Consider the following 21,037-nt stretch of genomic DNA (forward strand, 5'->3'; position numbering starts at 1 on the left):
GCTTCAGAAAAGAAACGGTTCTTTCCGTAAACACGATTCGACTCATCCTCTCTGCTCTGGCCAGATGTGTATATTATGTGACAAGACATCTATCGATGTCATGTAATGCAATGGCTGCAGTGTTTCTCACGTTTCAAGACTCAAGATTCAAAAGTTACTGTCCTTTTAAGAACAAGGACAATTGCCATGCAGTGTCGGGCGGTAACAGACATAATATACATGTAGTCAGAAGTAAGAGTTGCACTAATAATAGGGGAAGGGCTCCTAATATGGACCACTTTTTGTTTTATGCTGATAACTAGCTTGTTTTCTTGCGAAGAAGTTTCATTTTGTGTTTGGTAGTCCTTCTCTCTTAGGTTAACGGTTAGGCCTAAATTAGAGTGAAATAGCTTTGATAGACATTCAGCAAAAATTCAATACAGAAAAAATCACAAATGGTCCATATTAGGAGCCTGGGCGCCTAATATGGACCAGTGAAGCGGCCTTCACGAATCACTGTAAAAAGCCCCCACTACTTCAAAATAACATGATACAACTTAGTGTACAAGTCAGACTAATTTAAATATGCTTTAGATTTATCTGTTTCGGGTTGATGAGAGCATTATTTGAAGCACACTAGGAAACTAAAGAAGCTTATCAAAAACAGAGTGAAAATAAGTGAAATTATCAACTTCCACGAAAAGAAGACTTTTTGTTATATTTTTTTTAAATCTCGAGGGCTAGTTATCCAGCAAGCTTCTTAATGAATTAATAAAAATAGCCTTTAGCTTTTATTTTCTTCGATTTGTTGAAGGTGGTCCATCTTAGGGGACTCGCACATTCTTTGAGATTTTGCTATTATTTTTTGTTTGCAGAAGAAACTCGGGGTCAACACTGCTAAAATGTAACAAATGCGGTCTTCGCTGTCATATATAGCAATTTTTGCGTGATAAAACAGACTCGTTTCAGGCAGCAAATTTAGAGTGAACGCTGCCAAAAGTGGAAAAAAGCCTAACGGTTTTGAGATTTGTGTTTCTGCAACTGTTTTGACATGTGCAAGTTATCCAGAGAGGGTGAATACAGCGAATAAAACTTTTTTGAGCGCTCTAGCGCCGTTAGTTTGTCAGAACAGGAGGTGGTCCATATTAGGAGCCGGTCCATATTAGGATCCCTTCCCCTACATCAGAAATTCCTAAGCAGTCACTCAGGGGACACACACACACACACACATACACACACACACACACACACACACACACACACAGGCAAACACACAAACACACACACACTCTCTCTCTCTTTCTCTCTCCCTCTCTCTCTCCCACTCTCCCTCGCTCTCTCTCTCTCTCTCTCTCTCTCTCTCTCTCTCTCTCTCTCTCTCTCTCTCTCTCTCTCTCTCTCTCTCTCTCTCTCTCTCTCTCTTAGTTAACAACGCCCCAGAAGAAGAATATGATATGTTTCAGATCAGCAGACATCGTCGTGGTGTCATACAAAAAAACACGCCACACAAGCAAAAAAAAATGTAAAAAGCTTGACAACGAAAACAACGACTCCATAATGGGCAGAATATACCTGCGCAGAGTCCGCGGCACAGACGACGCACTGCATTTTATACTGTTCAAAAAAAGAAACGCATAGCTTGTAATATTTGGTTAATTTAGTTACATGGCTACAAGGATATCCACCAAACTGCAGAAAATGTTTATCTGGTCGTCGACCTTTCGTCCATTGCCACAAGTGAGCTCTGCACGTGACGCATGCGTTATCAGTGGCTACAATGTCAAAATTGCTCATTTGGCATGACCACTCGTCATGCTTCAGTGTAATCTCGTGAAACTCGGGGAATATTGAGCTCTCACCATGTCTTCCAAAACCCATAAAAGCGGATTGTTCGCCACAAAGAAATCAGACGACAATTCAGCGACGAAAGATGGCCCGATTGAGCAGAGAAGACCGCCAAATTGCATTGGGTCGTTTACAAGCAGGCCAAAGTCAAAGTGCAATCGCCAGGCACTTCCACGTGTCCCAGAGCACCATCAGTAGACTGTGGGTCAGGTTTCAAGCCACTGGCTCCGTTGCTGACTTGCCACGAGCGGGAAGACCAAGGGCGACAACTGCTGCTCACGACCGCTTCATACGGCTCCGCCACCTCCGGAATCGTTTCCTGTCGGCCTCATCTTCTGTCCAGGCTCTCCCCGGGCCACACCGATTATCGGACCAGACCGTGCGGAACCGCCTGCATGAAGCTGGTTTGAGAGCTCGCAGACCTCACAGAGGAGCTGTCCTCACCCGCCGCCATCGCCAGAACCGAGTGCAGTGGGGCAACCAGCACCTTCGCTGGACCGTCCGGAATCACTGGAGACACGTGTGGTTCAGCGACGAGTCCTACTTCCTGCTCCAGCGACATGATGGTCGGAGGAGGGTCTACCGGAGAGTAAACGAACGTTACGCGCCCAACTGTGTGGATGAGGCACCCGTTCATGGTGGTGGAGGCGTCATGGTGTGGGGGGCGATCAATACCGCTGGAAGGAGCACCCTGGTGCACGTCCAAGGGCGCATAACTGCCCAGCGATACGTGGAGGAAATTCTGCGCCCACACGCCCTTCCTCTTCTGGCTGACCAGGATGCCATATTCCAGCAGGACAACGCTCGCCCGCACACAGCACGACTCACCACCCAGTTCCTCACCGACCACCATGTCCAGGTGCTTCCCTGGCCATCCATGTCGCCAGACATGAACCCGATAGAACACCTCTGGGATGAATTGAACAGACGTGTGCGCAGGCGAGAAGAAGCGCCGGCAAATCACCGCGATCTATTGCAGGCACTTCAGGAGGAGTGGGACACCATCCCACAGCAAGATATCCGGCATCTGATCCAGTCCATGCCCAGAAGGTGCCGGGCAGTTGTTGCTGCTCAAGGCAGTCACACCCCCTACTGACTTGACAGCCTCGGCACCCAATCGTATTGATTGACTGATTGATTTGAAGATGCAAATGAACTGTGTGTGCATTCAACTGTGTCCATACCAAATTTCAAACAAATAATCTAAATATTGGATTTTCTGTTAATTTTTTCGAAAAATAAAACAAATTTGGCAAGTAGCAACTATGCGTTTCTTTTTTTGAACAGTATATTTATGCTGCGTTGGGGATTATGACGAGAACTTGGCCTGTTTTCCTTTCACGCAACTGTAGCGGGCTGGTACGTATAATCTGCAGTGCGCCGTCGGTCCTGCTGAAGTTACATAAGTGAGCGGGAGCCCCTAACGCCTCCAACCGCCAGCTTCACACACCGCAACCCAACCCCCACCCAATCCAATCTCGATCCCCACTGTGATATGACCATCCCGCTGTGTTGTCCAATAGCAAAGGACGACAGCCAGGTTGCTTTTCTTTGCAGAGTTAGCATGTTTTGCTGAATACAGTCAATTTCCCAGACGACGCTGGAGGCTTTTTTTAGAAATTAATTCATAGAAAGATAAAATCATAATGCACTCGAAACAGACAGAATGGGGAGTTGGGTATGTTTTTAAGGGGAGAGGATGTTCACGCGCGAACTTCCGCGCGCGAGCGCACAAACACACACGCGCGCGCGCGCACTCGCACACACACATGTATAGTACCCGGCAAAAGAAACGCAACTCATTCGCGCCCACCGTTGCAAGGAATTTTTCGTCATTTTTAAATTGTCGTAAAATATTAACCAGATAAGGTACATAACAAGTCGCGAAAGGCGAAATTACTACATTTAGTCAAGCTGTAGAACTCACAGAATGAAACTGAACGCACTGCATTTGTTCACAATGACCGTAGTCCGCCGCTTGTGCATAACGGAGTGAAACTGACGAGCCTGTTCAGCGCGGTAGTGGTTTCGCGGTGCTGCATAGCACGCTTTTCTGTACCGCTCTTCGTTTTAACTTTCTGAGCGTGTTTTTAATCCAAACATATCATATATATATGTTTTTGGAATCAGGAACCGACAAGGAATAAGATGAAATTGTTTTTGAATCGATTTCGGAAATTTAATTTTGATCATAATTTATATATTTTTAATTTTCAGAGTTTGTTTTTAATCCAAATATAACATATTTATATGTTTTTGGAATCAGGAAATGATGTGGAATAAGATGAACGTAAATTTGGATCGTTTTATATAAAAGAAAATTATTACAATTTTCAGATTTTTAATGACCAAAGTCATTAATTATTTTTTAAGTCACCAAGCTGAAATGCAATACCGGCGAAGCGGGTATTCATCCAGTATATTTATAACATCAGAAATGTGACCCTCCACCACGAAATGAGTCGCATGTCACCTCGCGCGGTTCTGCGCTAGGCTTGATATAAGTCCGGAGAGTGTATGGTAACAGCGTGAGGGTCACCTTAGTCACAGGCTTATAACTCAAACAGTTTTTGCTCTTTTCCAAAACGGTTTTCACCACTGGATAGAGCATAAAAAACTCTTTAGGAAAATGTAAAAATATGAAAATCATGCAAAGGTGACATGCGACTCATTCCGTGGTGGAGGGTCACAAATTGTGAAAGAACCCCCCCCCCCCCCCCCCCCCCCCCCGCGTGTTAGGTGGAAGAATTTACCCGATGCTCCTCAGCATGTCGTAAGAGGCGACTAACGGATTCTGTTTCTCTTTTTACCCTTGTTAAGTGTTTCTTGTATAGAATATAGTCAATTTTTGTAAAGATTTTAGTCAAGCAGTATGTACGAAATGTTAAGTCCTTTGTACTGGAAACTTGCATTCTCCCAGTAAGGTCATATATTGTACTACGTTGCAAGCCCCTGGAGCAAATTTTTGATTAGTGCTTTTGTGAACAAGAAACAATTGACAAGTGGCTCTATCCCATCTCCCCCTTCCCCCGTCGCGATATAACCTTCGTGGTTGAAAACGACGTTAAACACCAAATAAAGAAAGAAAGAAAGTGAAAGAAACAATTGAAAGTCAGCAGAGACTTTCTTCCGAAATTTGCTAAAATCTCTTAGCAGAGAAAGAGAGAGAAATAAGTATTCCTTCACAGACAGCCTATTGGGAGCATCAGACCCTCCTCAAGGGGGACCGAGATTTACAAAACAAAGTCCCTTTGTGGGGGACGTATCACAAGGTAATCTAGTCCGGAGGAGGACCATTGTTTTTGTACCTAGACCATACACGTCTTTCGACACTAGTGTGTCTCATCAGTGGTCAGGTGGAACTGATGGCGAGAGTTGTCAACCCATGATATCCAACTAAGAAGCAAACCGCTCTTTGTGAATGGTAGCTTCTGTTGGCATGGGAGACTACCCTCATCTGACAACCCCAAGGAGATATCTGTGAAGGGAAACACTTTGATTTAAGGCCAAAGTGTGGAATTGATATTTATTAAGAAATATATGTATATATATATATACGAGCGCAAACGAACGAACACACACACACACACACACACACACACACACACACACACACACACACACACACACACACACACACACACACACACACACACAACCCTTCCCCAACGGCCACAACCATGTGCGTCAGTGATTCCGAATTCCGATACCCCAATCTTAGGCATCAGCAGGATTACTATGCCACATTAAACAGCTATCACGAGCACTAATTAGAATTTAAAAATGAAAACACTTTTCACCGACCAAAACTATATAAAAGGGGAGGCAACTTGTCAGCTGGTGTGGAAAGCAAGAGAGAGAATTTCAGAATGAAGCTCGCCTACATCCTCCTGACTCTCTGCCTGTTTGGCGCGGCCTGCGGTTACACACTCCGAAGCAGAGGTACGACTGACAGCTATTGTTTTTTTCAGCGTATCAACAGGGCACAATGATTTGGTGAGACAGGTAGAATGACGCCGAGTCGACAAATAGCGATCAGGTTTTTAGCGTAACAAGAGGCCAGATATTCAGACGCGGAGTCGAAAAAAGGCGAGCAGGTTATCAGCGTCGCAAGCGGCCAGATGTGTTGGCGAGACAAGATATAAAGACGCGGAGTAAAAAAAAATCCCAATATTATGCAATGAATATCTTGACGAGACAGGTATTATGCCGCCGAGTCGAAGACTGAAGATGGCATTTTGAACGTAGCTATACGGCACACTATCTTGAGACACGAGTAATGCCAACAATTCGAAGACTTGCTTTCATGTTTTCAACGTAGCAATAGTTCACGATGTACGTATTTAACAGCATAGTAATAGGGTCCCACATTTTGACGGGATAAGTATGATAACATCGATTCGAATACACGTTTTCATGTATTCGGCGCCGAGATAGTGCCCGTGTTTTTTTGTTTTTTTTTTCTTTTTCTTATAAGACAAATATGATGCCGCCGAGTCAAACTTGCTATCATTGCCTTCTGCCTAGAAATAGCTCCCGATATCTTTACAGGACAAGGACAATGACACGAGTCCAAGACTAGTTGTCATGTTTGCAGCGTAACAAGAGAGGAGAAGGATAAGGATAAGATTTTATATAGTCCTGTGAGGTTACCCTCAAGGAAATTCAGGCTGCTTTCTCCCTGGGGAAAGCGAGCTGCCATACAGTATACGGCGCTACCCCCTTTTTTTCCAGCATGCGTGTATTCATGTTTCCAAGCCCTGAGACTTTCGCTGTGAAATTGGGTTCTTTATCGTGCGCATGCGTGCACACGGGGGTGTTCGGCCACCGAGGAGAGTCTGCACAAAGTTGACTCTGGAAAATAAATCCCTCGCCGAACGTGGGGATCGAACCCACGCCGATAGCGACAACTGGTTTTGAAGCCAGCGCCGCTACCGACTGAGCTATTTCCGGCCCGACTTCTTGACTTCTTGACGGAAAATGCCGCCGAGTCGAAGACTAGCTATCGTGTATTTAGCGTAGCAATATGGCCCGATATTTTGACGAGACAAGTGTAATGCCGCCAAGTCGAGAGACTTGCAGTCATGTTTACTTATAGTAATAGAGCCCAAAGTGTTCACAGGATAAATAAAACAAGTCGCGTAAGGCGAAATTATAACATTTAGTCAATCTGTCGAACTCACAGAATGAAAGTGAACGCACTGCTTTTTTTCACCAAGACATAACAGCTGTGTTAATCCCCGCGGCAAGATAATCGCTCACTTTTCCCGTGCAACACGAAGTGAAAATGACAAGCCAGTATAGGGCAATAGAGTGTTGCGGTAAGCAGAAAAGCGCGCTTTTCTGTATTCTTTTAACTTTCTGAGCTTGTTTTGAATACAATAAATAATATCTATATGTTTTTTGAATCAGGAAATAATAACGAATAAGATAAACTCATTTTTGGATCGATTTCTTAAATTTTAATCGTAGTACTAATTAACCTATTTTCGTTAATTGTGATAACATTTTAAGAGTAAACATGACATATGTTGATATTTTTAGATTCAGAATTTGATTTTAATGACAACTTTAATGAGCAAACTCATGAACTAATTGTCAAGCTTCCGAGCTGCAATGTAACCCATCGTCCGCACTTCGTCAAAGATTGCTGGACCAAAATTTCAACTCATTTGGTTGAAAAATGAGAGCGTGAGTACTGCCTCAACTTTCACCAAAAAAACCAGATATGACGTCATCAAAGAAAGGAATAAAAAAAAAGACAAAAACGTATGGGGATATCATACTCAGGAACTCTCATGTTAAGTTTCATGGAGATCGGTCTAGTTGTTTACTCTGAATCGCTCTACACACACACACACACACACACACACACACACACACACACACACACACACACACACACACACACACACACACACACACACACACACACACACACACACACGCAGACACACATATACACACATACACCACACCCTCGTTTCGATTCCCCATCTATATTAAAACATTCAGTCAAAACTTGACTAAATGTAATGACGCCGAATCAGTCGAAGACTTGTTTTCGAATTCCATGTACTCGGAGCAGGAAACTTGCCGAGTATTTAATGAGACCGAGTCAAAAATGTGCTATTATAGCTTTCAGCCTAGAAATAGGGCCCGATATCTTGACAAGACAAGTGCCATATTATGATATTGAGTCGAAGACTAGTTGTCCTGTTTACAGCGTTGCAACCGGGCAAGCTTAATTCTTACGGGAAAAGATCAATGCTGCCGAGTCTGTGACTAGCTATCATGCACTTAGCGTAGGATAAGGGTCCAAATCTTTGACGGTATTTTGACGAGACAGGTATTATGTCAGATGATGAACATTGTTCTTTGTTACTTTGTTACCAAGCTTACTATGCAGGTACGGGGGCCGTCGCGATATAACCTTCGTGGTTGAAAACGACGTTAAACACCAAATAAAGAAAGAAAGGTACGGGGGCGGGGGGAAAGCTCAGTCGGTAGCGGCGATGGCTTCAACCCCAGGTTTCGCTATCGGCGTGGGTTCGATCCCCACGTTCGGCGAGGGATTTATTTCCCAGAGTCAACTTTGTGCCGACTCTCCTCGGTGTCCGAACAACCTCGTTTGCACGCAAGCGCACGATATAGAACCCAAGTTTACAACGAAAGCCTCAGGGCTAAGAAACATTAAAACACGCATACAGGAAAACGAAAAGAAAAGAAAGGGTAGTGCCGTACTTTATCGCAGCTCGGTTTCGAATTTCCCCAGAGAGTTAGTTAGTTAGTTGTTGCTTTTTGGTTTGTTTGTTTGTTTGTTTGTTTGCTTAATGCCCAGCCGACCACGAAGGGCCATATCAGGGCGGTGCTGCTTTGACATATAACGTGCGCCACACACAAGACAGAAGTCGCAGCACAGGCTTCATGTCTCACCCAGTCACATTATTCTGACACCGGACCAACCAGTCCTAGCACTAACCCCATAATGCCAGACGCCAGGCGGAGCAGCCACTAGATTGCCAATTTTAAAGTCTTAGGTATGACCCGGCCGGGGTTCGAACCCACGACCTCCCGATCACGGGGCGGACGCCTTACCACTAGGCCAACCGTGCCGGTGTTGCTTTTTGGTTCAAGCGGACCATATAGGCCAAATCAGGACCCCTCCCTACCCAGAGAGAAAGTTACCCGAAATTCAATGAGGATAACTTCACAGGACTTTATATAATCTTATTCTTGTCCCTTTTCTATGAATGGAAACTCGTGAAAATGACCCAAAACACCCATATTCTGTTGTGTAGGCTACAGCGGTCGCCGTAACACGGGATATGGTCGTAACTACGGCCATGGAAAATACTTGGGCTACGGACGGAACAGAGGTTATGGCAATTACTATGGTGAGTAGTGTGTGTGTTTGTGTGTGTATGTGTGTGTGTGGATGTGTGTGTGTGTGTGTTTGTGTGTGTATGTGTGTGTGTGTGTTTGTGTGTGTGTTTGTGTGGGTGTTTGTGTGGGTGTGGGTGTGAGTGTGTGTGTGTGTGTGTGTGTGTGTGTCCATGTATAGAGGTACGTGTGCCTCCGTGTGTGTGTATGAACAGCAGTGAAAAGTTGACCGCTTTTCCTGTTTAACCTTTTCAAAATTAGATCTAACTTGTTCGCGTATCCATTTCTGAATCTGCAGGCTGGTACAGAGTTACCTCCCTTTAGGCTTTTTCAAATTTCCCTTGTTTTAATCTAATTTCTTGGTTAAAACTTGTCTAAATTTCTACATTCTTTCTTAATAATTATCAATTCCAGTCGACCGGATGTGCAAAGGGTTACCATCTTGGACACCTTCATCGTCTATAGGGCCTACTGCGCCGCAGAAGAGCTAGAAGTACTCGAAAATGCATTAAACAGCTTGTCCAGAGAACACTCGCAGTCGATGATGATGAACCGATAAGGGCGTGTGTTCTGAGCACGCTTGTAACTTCACAAGAGCATAGCCTGAACATAGCAGTGCTGGTCGGACGGACTGGGTTTTTAACGATTGCTAGTTTGACTTCAGTTTTAGTTGAGAGAGCCGGCACCAACAAGCACACACACTCAAACACATATACGGCTTTTCATGTTGATCACAAGAGAATGGAAGGAAACATTATACGTTATTTGCGTGTTTGACCAAAATATGACATTTTACACAGATCGAGACAGTCATTGTTCTCCGAGACCGCGCTAGCGGTCGAGGTGAACAATGACTGTCGAGATCTGTGTAAAATGTCATATTTTGGTCAAACACGCAAATAACATTTATGTATCGATCGAATTCCTTTCAGGTACTTATGCCGACTTTGTTGTTGTTTTGACGATGGAACGAGCACACACACACATGCATGCAATCCACATGTATGCAATCAAACACATAAGCTTCATATTTGGGCGTTTCAGGTTGACCGAAACTTCAAAGGAACTACAAAACACACGTCATGTACTCACTTTGTTGTTGTTTTGACATTGAACAGCACACACACATGCAATCAAACACATGACGTTTTTTTTTTTTGAGTTCCTTTGAAGTTCCTTTGAAGTTTCGGTCAACCTGAAAAGCCAAATTATAAAGTTTTGTCGGCCTCTGACGTCACATGACTCAAAGAAGGGAAATCCAATCTCCAATCGATATAACAGAGTACATCCTCAGAATATGACGCGATGGACGACAGACGTCATGAAATCTATGACGCTGTGATAGTCTCGGCAAGTCGAGACTAAAACTCAGCAATAGCACTGAACGACTCTCGCGCAAGTTCTCAAAAGCGTGGTAACCCGTTGCACATCCGGTCGACAGGTACATGTGCACTCTGGAATGTCAAGGACGACAGAAAGTAGAGCCAGCTATGATGTATTTCGTGCACCCTTATTCATCCACTATTTTATGTGTTATAAGAGTGCAATAGTTACATCATAGATGTAACAAGAGAACAATGGAAATACACGAAATCAGGGCCGGACAAAATGAGTTGTAAGGGGGGGGGGGGGGGGGGGGGGGGGGGTTCCTCCTTTTTTGGGGGGACAAATCAGCGAATTTATTAAAAAAAAAAAATAAAAAAAAAAAAACCAACACTCAAAGCAAGGAACATGCTTTTTCCAGGGGTGGGGTTCCGGAACCCCTGGAACCCCCCCCCCCCCCCCCCCCCTGGGTCCGGCCCTGGAAATATACCTACAGTACATTTACAGAGACAAAGAAGGGAGGTCATGGGATAGATATATATATATATATTTATATGTGTGTGTGTGTGTGTGTGTGTGTGTGTGGGTACATGTGTGTGTGTGTTTGTGTGTGCGGGCGTGTTTGTGTGTGTGTGGGGGGGGGGGGTATGTCTATGTTTTGTCTGTGTATATCTATGTACCTGTGCCTACGTGTGTGTTTACATATTTGTGTCTGTGTATCATTCAGGCGGTAAGCCCACCACTGATGGCGATACGACAACCACCACAACTGTGACATCAACCCCCAGTTCAACATCCACCACCAGTCCGACATCCACCACCAATTCGACATCCACCACCAGTCCGACATCCAACACCACTTCGACATCCACCACCAGTCCGACATCCAACACCACTTCGACATCCACTACCGGTTCGACATCCACCACCAGTTCGACATCCACTAACGGTTCGACATCCACCACCAGTCCGATATCCACTACCGGTTCGACATCCACCACCAGTCCGACATCCACTACCGGTTCGACACCCACCACCAGTTCGACATCCACTACCGGTTCGACATCCACCACCAGTCCGATATCCACTACCGGTTCGACATCCACCACCAGTCCGACATCCACTACCGGTTCGACATCCACCACCAGTCCGACATCCACTACCGGTTCGACATCCACCACCAGTCCGATATCCACTACCGGTTCGACATCCACCACCAGTCCGATATCCACTTCCGGTTCGACACCCACCACCAGTTCGACATCCACTAACGGTTCGACATCCACCACCAGTCCGATATCCACTACCGGTTCGACACCCACCACCAGTTCGACATCCACTAACGGTTCGACATCCACCACCAGTCCGATATCCACTACCGGTTCGACATCCACCACCAGTTCGACATCCACTAACGGTTCGACATCCACCACCAGTCCGATATCCACTACCGGTTCGACATCCACCACCAGTTCGACATCCACTAACGGTTCGACATCCACCACCAGTCCGATATCCACTACCGGTTCGACATCCACCACCAGTCCGATATCCACTACCGGTTCGACATCCACCACCAGTTCGACAACCACTACCAGTACGACAACCACCACCAGTACGACACCCACCACCCCCAAGCCACGTAAAACTAAGAAAACCTATTACCGGCAATCGAGATATGGCAGACGTAAGCTTTTCTTTATCTTTTTTAAAAAAAATTTTGAGAGAGAGAGAGAGAGAGAGAGAGAGAGAGAGAGAGAGAGAGAGAGAGAAAGAGAGAGAGAGAGAGAAAGAGAGAGAGAGAGAAAGAGAGAGAGGGAGAGAGACACACACACAGACACACATTAATAAAATCACACACACTATCACACACACACACACACACACACACACTCACACACACACACACACGCACACACACACACACACACACTTCCTTTACCGGTTCGACATCCACCACCAGGAATGGCCAGAAAGGTATGTGGGAGGTGTGTTTATAACCTGCCCTGTTATATAGTGCTATATGTCTTATGTAAAAACAATGTCCTGTTTGTATTATTGTTATGTACCACGCCTGAATTTCTCTATGAGATAATAAAGTATTCTTATTCTTATTCTTATTCTTATTCTTCTATCTCTGTCTCTCTCTTTGTCGGATATGTTTAAGCTAGAGCCTGCAAAATATGAGAAAGCAGGGTCTTGAAAGGGAGGGAGTCTTCTATCCGGAATGCATTAAAGGGAGGGAATCAGGGGTTGTGTGTTTTACAGGTGGGCAGTCATAGTCTGTTTTGGGGAGAATCGCGTCTTGTCAAACTGTGTCATGTTTTGTTGTGTGTTTTACAGGTGGGCAGTCATAGTCTGTTTTGGGGAGAATCGTGTCTTGTCAAACTGTGTCATGTTTTGTTGTGTGTTTTTCAGGTGAGCAGTCATTGTCTGATTTGGGGAGAATCGTGTTTTGTCAAACTGTGTCATGTTGTGTTGTGTGTTTTACAGGTGAGCAGTCATTGTCTGTTTTGGGGAGAATCGTGTCTTGTCAAACTGTGTCATGTTGTGATGTTTGTTTTTCAGGCGGACGTGGTCGTTACGGTCGTCGTGGGGGTTACGGTTATCGAGGTACATTTTGTATTGCAATTTTGTCATTATTGTAATTATATAATTATTGCATTATTGACCAAAATATGACATTTTACACAGATCGAGACTGTCAATGTTCCTCGGGGTGAACAACGACTGTTTTTTTTGTGTGTTTTTTCAAAACATTTTTATTCAAATAAATAACAACAATTAACAATATCTCATACAATGAATTAAATACAACTTATCGAGTACAACAAGCTAACTTTTTTAACGTTTTGTTCTTCGAACACTCACACAAAAATGCTTCTTATCTGTAACTGCCTATTAAAAATACTTTCCAACGGTAAAAACGAATTTGTTTTTTTATATATACTAACGCACATCTTTCCGATTAAGATAATGTGGTTCAATTTATACATAGTTGCCTTTTTCACCATTACAAAATGCATACCAAATAAAACATCACTAACTTTCAAAACAATCTTAATTTCTAAAGTACGAAAAATAAATTCTTCAATAAACTTCCAGAATTTGTATACAACCGGGCATTCAAAAAAGAAGTGTTCAATGAAATCAGTTACATCACAACAGTAATTACATTTATTAGTTTCCGTTACTTTCATTTTACACAGGAGAATGTTGGTCGGATAAATGTTGTGCATAATTTTCCAGTGTAAAACTCTTAATCTAGTCTCTTGTGTTGACTGATAGGCAACTATCCAAGATCGTTCATCAATTACTACATTAAACTTTCTCTTCCAAAATCCTCCGGAACATGGTACATCTGTTTTCATATTAATAATCTCTTTCCTATATTCTCTGGCACTTAACACATTTTTGCCGTTAAACAGTGGTAAGGTAATACAAACATCATCAGTCATATTTACAACATTTTTCCTCATAAATAATGACACAGCAGCTTTTACAACATTATATTCAAGAATTCGGTTTGGCGAATATCCAATCAAATCACATATGTCTTGATATGATAATATGTCTCCCGAACGTACAATGTCAGTTAATACCAATACACCTCGTTGTATCCAACTTTCAAAAAATAAAACTTTGCCACTATACGTTATGCATGCATTATTCCATAATAAAGTCGGCCCGACTGTCCCACGATCGTAGTGGTTATTATCCAGCCAATATTTTAATACTGCTTTCCAAAAGTGTGATTTCACTAGGTCTAACCCTTTAAATCTTGCACTGTTTACATTCGATAAGAAACATTCAAAATGCTTTCCAAAACGCAAATAAATCATCTTTGGAGTGAAACTCCAATTATCATTTTCATTTGATGTGGTCAGTTGTGAAACCCATTGTAATAAAAAAAGAAATTTGCATTTGCCTAATATCGATCATTTTTAAACCACCTTTTTCAATTTCAAAACATAAAACGCTTCTTTTCACCTTTTCAAAGGCCTTCCGATTACAATCTCTTTTTCGCCACAAAAATCTAAACAATAAGGTATTGACTTCATTCAAAACACAGTCAGGTAATATAAACGCTTGCATAATATACACAAATTGTGAAATTAAAAACGTTTTCACAATACATATTTTCCCTACAATGCTCAAATTTCGCTTCTCCCATGCACAAATCAATCGCTTAATATTCCTTATTCTTCCAGTCCAGTTATCTTCTACCAAAGAAGCACTCTTATCATTACAAAAATATACACCCAAAATCTTCAATTTTTTCTTCCAAACAAAATTATAAAATGTTTCATCACAATGTTTTCTACTACCCAACCACATCGCCTCAGACTTTCTCTTATGTATCCTTAAGCCTGAAAAGCTAGAAAAGTAATTCATTATTTCAAGTGCATAATACATATCAATCTCATCCTTTAAAAAAAAGGGTGATATCGTCTGCATACAGAGCAATTTTAATAACAGTTGCAATATCAACATTGTTCCATAACGAGATTCCTTTAATACGTCTACACTGTCTTATTTTTGATGCCAACAATTCAATGGCCAGTACAAAGGCCAAACATGAAAACGGGCACCCTTGACGAATCCCGGCTTTCACATCAAAAAAATCAGACAACCATCCACAATACTGCACTGAGCTAACCGTGTCGTTCATTAACACAGTCACCCATTGAACAAATTCTGGCCCAAACCCGACGACTGTTGAGATCTGTGTAAAATGTCATATATTGGTCAAAAATACAAATAACGTTTATGTATCGATCAATTTTAGTTAGAATTCCTTTTTTAATTTTTTACGATTGAACGCCCACAAAAATGCACTCTTTTGTAGTCTCCGCTAGTCGCCGAAACATGCGTTTTTGTCGTACTCTGACGTCACAGAAGAGAAATCCAATGTCCAATCGATACGTAGAGCTTACATGCCGAGTCTCAGCGGTAGACCTTTTGAACAGACACAAATTGACATTTTTATACCGAGGGATGAAATACCGCTGTTTCTCTCGATGAAAATTGATCCTGCATATGGGACAGTACCCAGTAAACGCCCACCCCCTACTTTTGATCAAAATTGGTGCATAAAGGGGGTGGGCCCTAACACTAAGTAGTTTACGGTATATTTCGTACATTTGAGCGTTGGGAACTTTTCAGTCGCTAATGTTTAGGCTTCTTAAGGACAGCATTTAGAGAAAGGAAGGTAACCCCAAAAGCCCAAGCAAACAGCAAAGAACCAAAAACATGAAATGGAGAGGGAGAGATCAAACCAAATGGTGAAGGGAAATCGCTCTGGTCAAAAAAAGAAGAAAACTTCGACCAATACTTGTAAAATCCACGGAGAGTCCGTTTGTATCCTGCACGTGCTTTTCACAGGTTAGCCGCCTGGAGTACTGACTACTGACCACAGCGTCGCGACTTCAGAGGTAATGTACGTCACGAAAATGACGTCACTGTTTCAACTCGTCTCTATTTCCCTGCGTGTGTATGTCGGCAATTCCGTGAATTCGGCACGACATGGGTGTATGGGTGTGTATGGGTGCGTGTGTGTGGAGGGGGGTGGGGGTTGGGGGGCGTGTGTGTGTGTGTGTGTGTGTGTGTGTGTGTGTGTGTGTGTACCCATGTTTCCACAGGTTTGGTTGCCTAAATCACCATAAGGCAACCATCCACACGTGGATGGCAACCTAAACTCTGGATGGCAACCTAATTGTGTGGATGGTCGCTTCATTTAACACCGTTAAATTGACTTTTTTGACGGAAAGAATGTCATAACAATGTTCAAAATGACATTCTTTCCGTCCTCTATAGGCGACGAAATAGGTCAAATTTTGTGCATTTTTTAGTGCAAAATTCTTCGATGCCGGAGCGAGTACTGCACCCAGTGCTGTTGTAGTGCAAGTGCACTAGAAAGGCACTACACCCAGTGCCGCCTCTTAGGTAACCATCCACACTTTAGGTATGTGTGTGTGTGTGTCTGTCTGTCTGTCTGTCTGTCTGTCTGTCTGTCTGTGTGTGTGTGTAGAGCGATTCAGACTAAACTACTGGACCGATCTTTATGAAATTTGACATGAGAGTTCCTGGGTATGATATCCTCAGACGTTTTTTTCATTTTTTTGATAAATGTCTTTGATGACATCATATCCGGCTTTTCGTGAAAGTTGAGGCGGCACTGTCACGCTCTCATTTTTCAACCAAATTGGTTGAAATTTTGGTCAAGTAATCTCCGACAAAGCGCGGACTTCGGTATTGCATTTCAGCTTGGTGGCTTAAAAATTAATTAATGACTTTGGTCATTAAAAATCTGAACATTGTAAAAAAAAATTTATTTTTATAAAACGATCCAAATTTACGTACATCTTATCCTCCATGATTCCAAAAACATATAAATATGTTATATTTGGATTAAAAACAAGCTCTGAAAATTAAAAATATAAAAATTATGATCAAAATTAAATTTTCGAAATCAATTTAAAAACACTTTCATCTTATTCCCTGTCGGTTCCTGATTCCAAAAACATATAGATATGATATGTTTGGATTAAAATCACGCTCAGAAAGTTAAAACGAAGAGAGGTACAGAAAAGCGTGCTATCCTTCTCAGCGCAACTACTACCCCGCTCTTCTTGTCAATTTCACTGCCTTTGCCATGAGCGGTGGACTGACGATGCTACGAGTATTGCTGCGTTGCATTGCGTTCAGTTTCATTCTGTGAGTTCGACAGCTACTTGACTAAATGTTGTATTTTCGCCTTACGCGACTTGTTTCAATCTTGTGCTGACATGTTATCGAAGAGAATATATGATTATATACCCAAACAGACAATCAGACGGACACACTCTCAACCTAAAACACACACACACACACACACACACACACACACATACCTAAAGTGTGGATGGTTACCTAAGAGGCGGCACTGGGTGTAGTGCCTTTCTAGTGCACTTGCACTACAACAGCACTGGGTGCAGTACTCGCTCCGGCATCGAAGAATTTTGCACTAAAAAATGCACAAAATTTGACCTATTTCGTCGCCTATAGAGGACGGAAAGAATGTCATTTTGAACATTGTTATGACATTCTTTCCGTCAAAAAAGTCAATTTAACGGTGTTAAATGAAGCGACCATCCACACAATTAGGTTGCCATCCAGAGTTTAGGTTGCCATCCACGTGTGGATGGTTGCCTTATGGTGATTTAGGCAACCAAACCTGTGGAAACATGGGTACACACACACACACACACACACACACACACACACACACACACACACACACACATACACCACGACCCTCGTCTCGATTCCCCCCTCTACGTTAAAACATTTAGTCAAAACTTGACTAAATGTAACAAAAACCAGAGTAAGACATTATGATGATGATGATGATGATGATGATGATGATGATGATGATGATGATGATGATGATGATGATGATGATGATGATGATGATTTATTCTACGGGGGTGAATGTTGAAGGGTATGCCTTTACTCAACAGATACTTATAATGCGATCATAAAGTAAAACAGACAAGAGAGATAAGAGAGAGAGAGAGAGAGAGAGAGAGAGAGAGAGAGAGAGAGAGAGAGAGAGAGAGAGAGAGAGAGAGAGAAGGAGAGAGGGCGAGAAGGAGAGACAGAGGGAACGAGAGGGGGAGAAAGAGACAGAGAGAGTGACACAGAGACAGAGAGAGAGAGAGAGAGAGAGTTAAGATCAGGGCTTTTGGTGTTTTTTTCAGATAGGAACAAGGACCGCCCAATACCACAAAGCAGATTCCGAAGAACAAAACAAAGCTGGAAGGAAAAGCAAACTGGTGTTCAATTAAATATGTTTGTGATAAGACGTAGAATGTTCGATTTCTGCCGTACATTTGAGTATTTTTTTTTTCTAAATTTTAAATTTTTTGATTAACTGTGATTTTGAGGCTTAATATTAGGTTCTGAAAATAAAATATTACAAAATAAGAAAAACTCTGTGTGTGTGTGTGTGTGTGTGTGTGTGTGTGTGTGTGTGTGTGTGTGTGTGTGTGTGTGTGTGTGTGTGTGTGTGTGTGTGTGTGTGTGTGTGTGTGTGTTTGTACGTTTTACTGTCTGTCTTTATGTGTGTCTATGAGCGTTGGCACATGTGTGTGTGTGTGTGCATGTCTCTTGTCTATATGTATATGTGTGTATGAGCGTGCGCGTGTGTGTATGTTCATGCGTGCGTGTGGGTTTGTATATAATTATATATGGGTGTGAGTATGTGTCTGTGTGAACGTGCGTACGTGCGTGCGCGGGCGTGTGTCTGGGTGTGTCTTGCAGTGTCTTTGAGTGTGTATTGTAGCGTGTGCGTCTGTCTGTCTCTGGAGGAACTACAGAACACGACCACCTTCGTCTAGACAACTCTGCCGTGTATTGGCAGAAGGCAGTAAGTCCAAATTTGGTAAAAATGAGATTTTCATATCATAATGCAGAGGGGAAAAAGGCGCATCTTGTGTCAAAATGTCTAAGATGTGCGATCAATATTTATCGACTTTTTGAAGAAGTAAGTCCACTAACAAAAATTTAATCGAAGGATAAAAATCGGCAAATGGAAGCAAGTCCAGGGACTTTTGGTTTTCAGGTTTGCACTGGACTTACTTCCTTGCAAGCCTCAAAACGAGTTTGCATGGTTTAGCGCTCTATGTCCATTAGCCAATCGCGTTCACCCTTTTGTAATCCTGACTGCGGTTAACCAATCAGAACTAAGCTTATTGTATCATTATTTCCCTGGCCTTTGTCGGGGAAAATGGCGATGAGAGCTGCCGACGTGTTCAACTATCCGAAGCAACAGTAAGTTGGTTCGTTTGTTTCATTTTTGTTGTTGGCAGTTTTGCGTTCCGGTCTGAAATGACTCTCTCTCAATAGGTGTATGAGAATTTACAACGACAACACTGATTTTCTGACTGATTTGGGTATTCCAATGTGCACTTGCATAACGGAGCTAGCAAGTAAAATGCCATAGTTCAAATGCCCATTTATTATAGTTTTGTTGTTGTACGCTACTTCCTCCGTGACTTCTTGACTATTCACTTCTGCTATTTTCATCATGATATTTATGGATGCATTTAGCATGTTTCTAATACAAAGAGATAGTTGTTTTGATCTTGAATGAGTGACTTGTGGTCTTGAGCACTGACAGCGTGTTAGATCTAGAACAGTATGACATTATACTGGAGGAGTGCGGGTCTCTTTGTGCTTCCAACCATCGGAATAAGTATTATGTCCTATTGTATTTGACAGAAATGTGATTCAAAGTGGGACAGGCAGCGACGACAGCTGCAGCACACAGTCTGAGGGATACTCGCCACCACTGCCCCTTTATGTTCAAGGGCCCAAAACAAGGTATGTTTCACTGACACAGCCAAAAATAGCGTGCGACATTTTTTCATTCCTTTCTTTTCTCGGGCTGAAGAGGTATATTTTAAAGGCACAGTGCAGCTCACAACCTTCGTTTTGCGTTTTTGTTGCAGCTGAGTGCATTTACAGTTCAAAAATCCTCCTAAGGTAGTAAAACAAACCCAAAACTACCCAACGACGACATCTTGAAGCTCGACAGTTGGCTTGTTCACGCGAGTGCATAAATTAACCTAGTTATTACGTGGTGTTTGGTCGGAGTTCGATTCAACTGAGTGATTCCGGCCTCCATTTTGTTTTAAACAAACTCATGATGATGTCTGACATAGTTTGCTAGTGACGTGTCTTTTGTGCATGATGTGGTGATCTACCTGATCTAAATTTAGATCCAAAAATAGGTCAAGACCAGCCGGGACAGAGTCCGAAATTAATTCGTAAAAAAATCTCAGTTCTTGACTCTTTGGGTGCAAGTCAATGAAACTTGGTAGTTCTTCTAACGGATAGCTGCCTGAGGTATGACTAAAAGCCCCAGGGGCTCCGTGCACCTGGATTTGACAAGTTCAGTACCTTTAAAACGAGCAACATCTTTACATCATTTTCGTTGCAGTAGTATTAGTATCATCATCAGCAGCAGTAATCGTTTGTCATTATAGTAGCCCGGAGGGGGGGGTGGGGGTAGGGGGGTGGGGGGAGGTGATGTGCGCGGGAGAGAAAAAGGATGATGTGAAGGAGGGTGGGGAGGAGATTTGTCAATAAAATGTCTCACTTTTGCTGCCTTTTTCATTTGACAGATGTGTAAGCGTTGCTGGCAGGTTGCAACTGCGAGATACAACCACCTCGGCTTGCAGGAGAAGAGGCCACAATAGACCTTGCCCAAATGAAAATGCCAGCAACATACGACGGTTATGGGCCAAAGAAGAGGAAGAGGAGTAATACTGACAACTTTCAGTTTGACAATAACAGATGCTGAGCGCAGAGATGCAGAACGTGGGGACGAGGAGGGGGAGGGGGTGGGGGGATTGTATGTTGTTTGTTAGTTATCCAAACAGGCTCATGGAAAAAAATCTACATCCAGTTAATCGCTGCAGTTGATAATTGTCATAAGTCGGATGGCAGAATGTCAGTGAAT

General features: G+C 42.9%; 1 protein-coding gene across 2 annotated transcripts; it reads left to right on the forward strand.

The window, feature by feature from the left end:
* Positions 1–5,649: 5,649 nt before the first annotated feature.
* LOC138950698 (uncharacterized) lies at positions 5,650–18,504 on the forward strand. 2 transcript variants are annotated; one of them, XM_070322414.1, is made up of 6 exons: positions 5,650–5,766; positions 9,126–9,221; positions 11,258–12,217; positions 13,099–13,143; positions 15,916–15,965; positions 18,273–18,504. In XM_070322414.1, exons 1-5 carry the CDS (start codon positions 5,694–5,696, stop codon positions 15,918–15,920), a joined length of 1,179 nt encoding a protein of 392 aa, XP_070178515.1. In that variant the 5' UTR covers positions 5,650–5,693; the 3' UTR covers positions 15,921–15,965; positions 18,273–18,504. The 2 variants fall into 2 exon arrangements, with proteins under 2 accessions (XP_070178515.1, XP_070178516.1); XM_070322415.1 differs by having other exon boundaries at positions 13,099–13,123; positions 15,914–15,965.
* Positions 18,505–21,037: the final 2,533 nt, after the last annotated feature.

The sequence above is a fragment of the Littorina saxatilis genome, linkage group LG16 (genome assembly GCF_037325665.1).
Source record: "Littorina saxatilis isolate snail1 linkage group LG16, US_GU_Lsax_2.0, whole genome shotgun sequence".
NCBI lineage: Eukaryota > Metazoa > Mollusca > Gastropoda > Littorinimorpha > Littorinidae > Littorina > Littorina saxatilis.

Bases quoted from the DNA above. Each gene is read 5' to 3' on its own strand.
- LOC138950698 (XM_070322414.1), top strand. From the start codon at position 5,694: ATGAAGCTCGCCTACATCCTCCTGACTCTCTGCCTGTTTGGCGCGGCC. The intron at 9,222-11,257 runs GTGAGTAGTGTG...TGTATCATTCAG, and splicing joins AGGTTATGGCAATTACTATG to GCGGTAAGCCCACCACTGAT. The intron at 12,218-13,098 runs GTAAGCTTTTCT...TTTGTTTTTCAG, and splicing joins GCAATCGAGATATGGCAGAC to GCGGACGTGGTCGTTACGGT.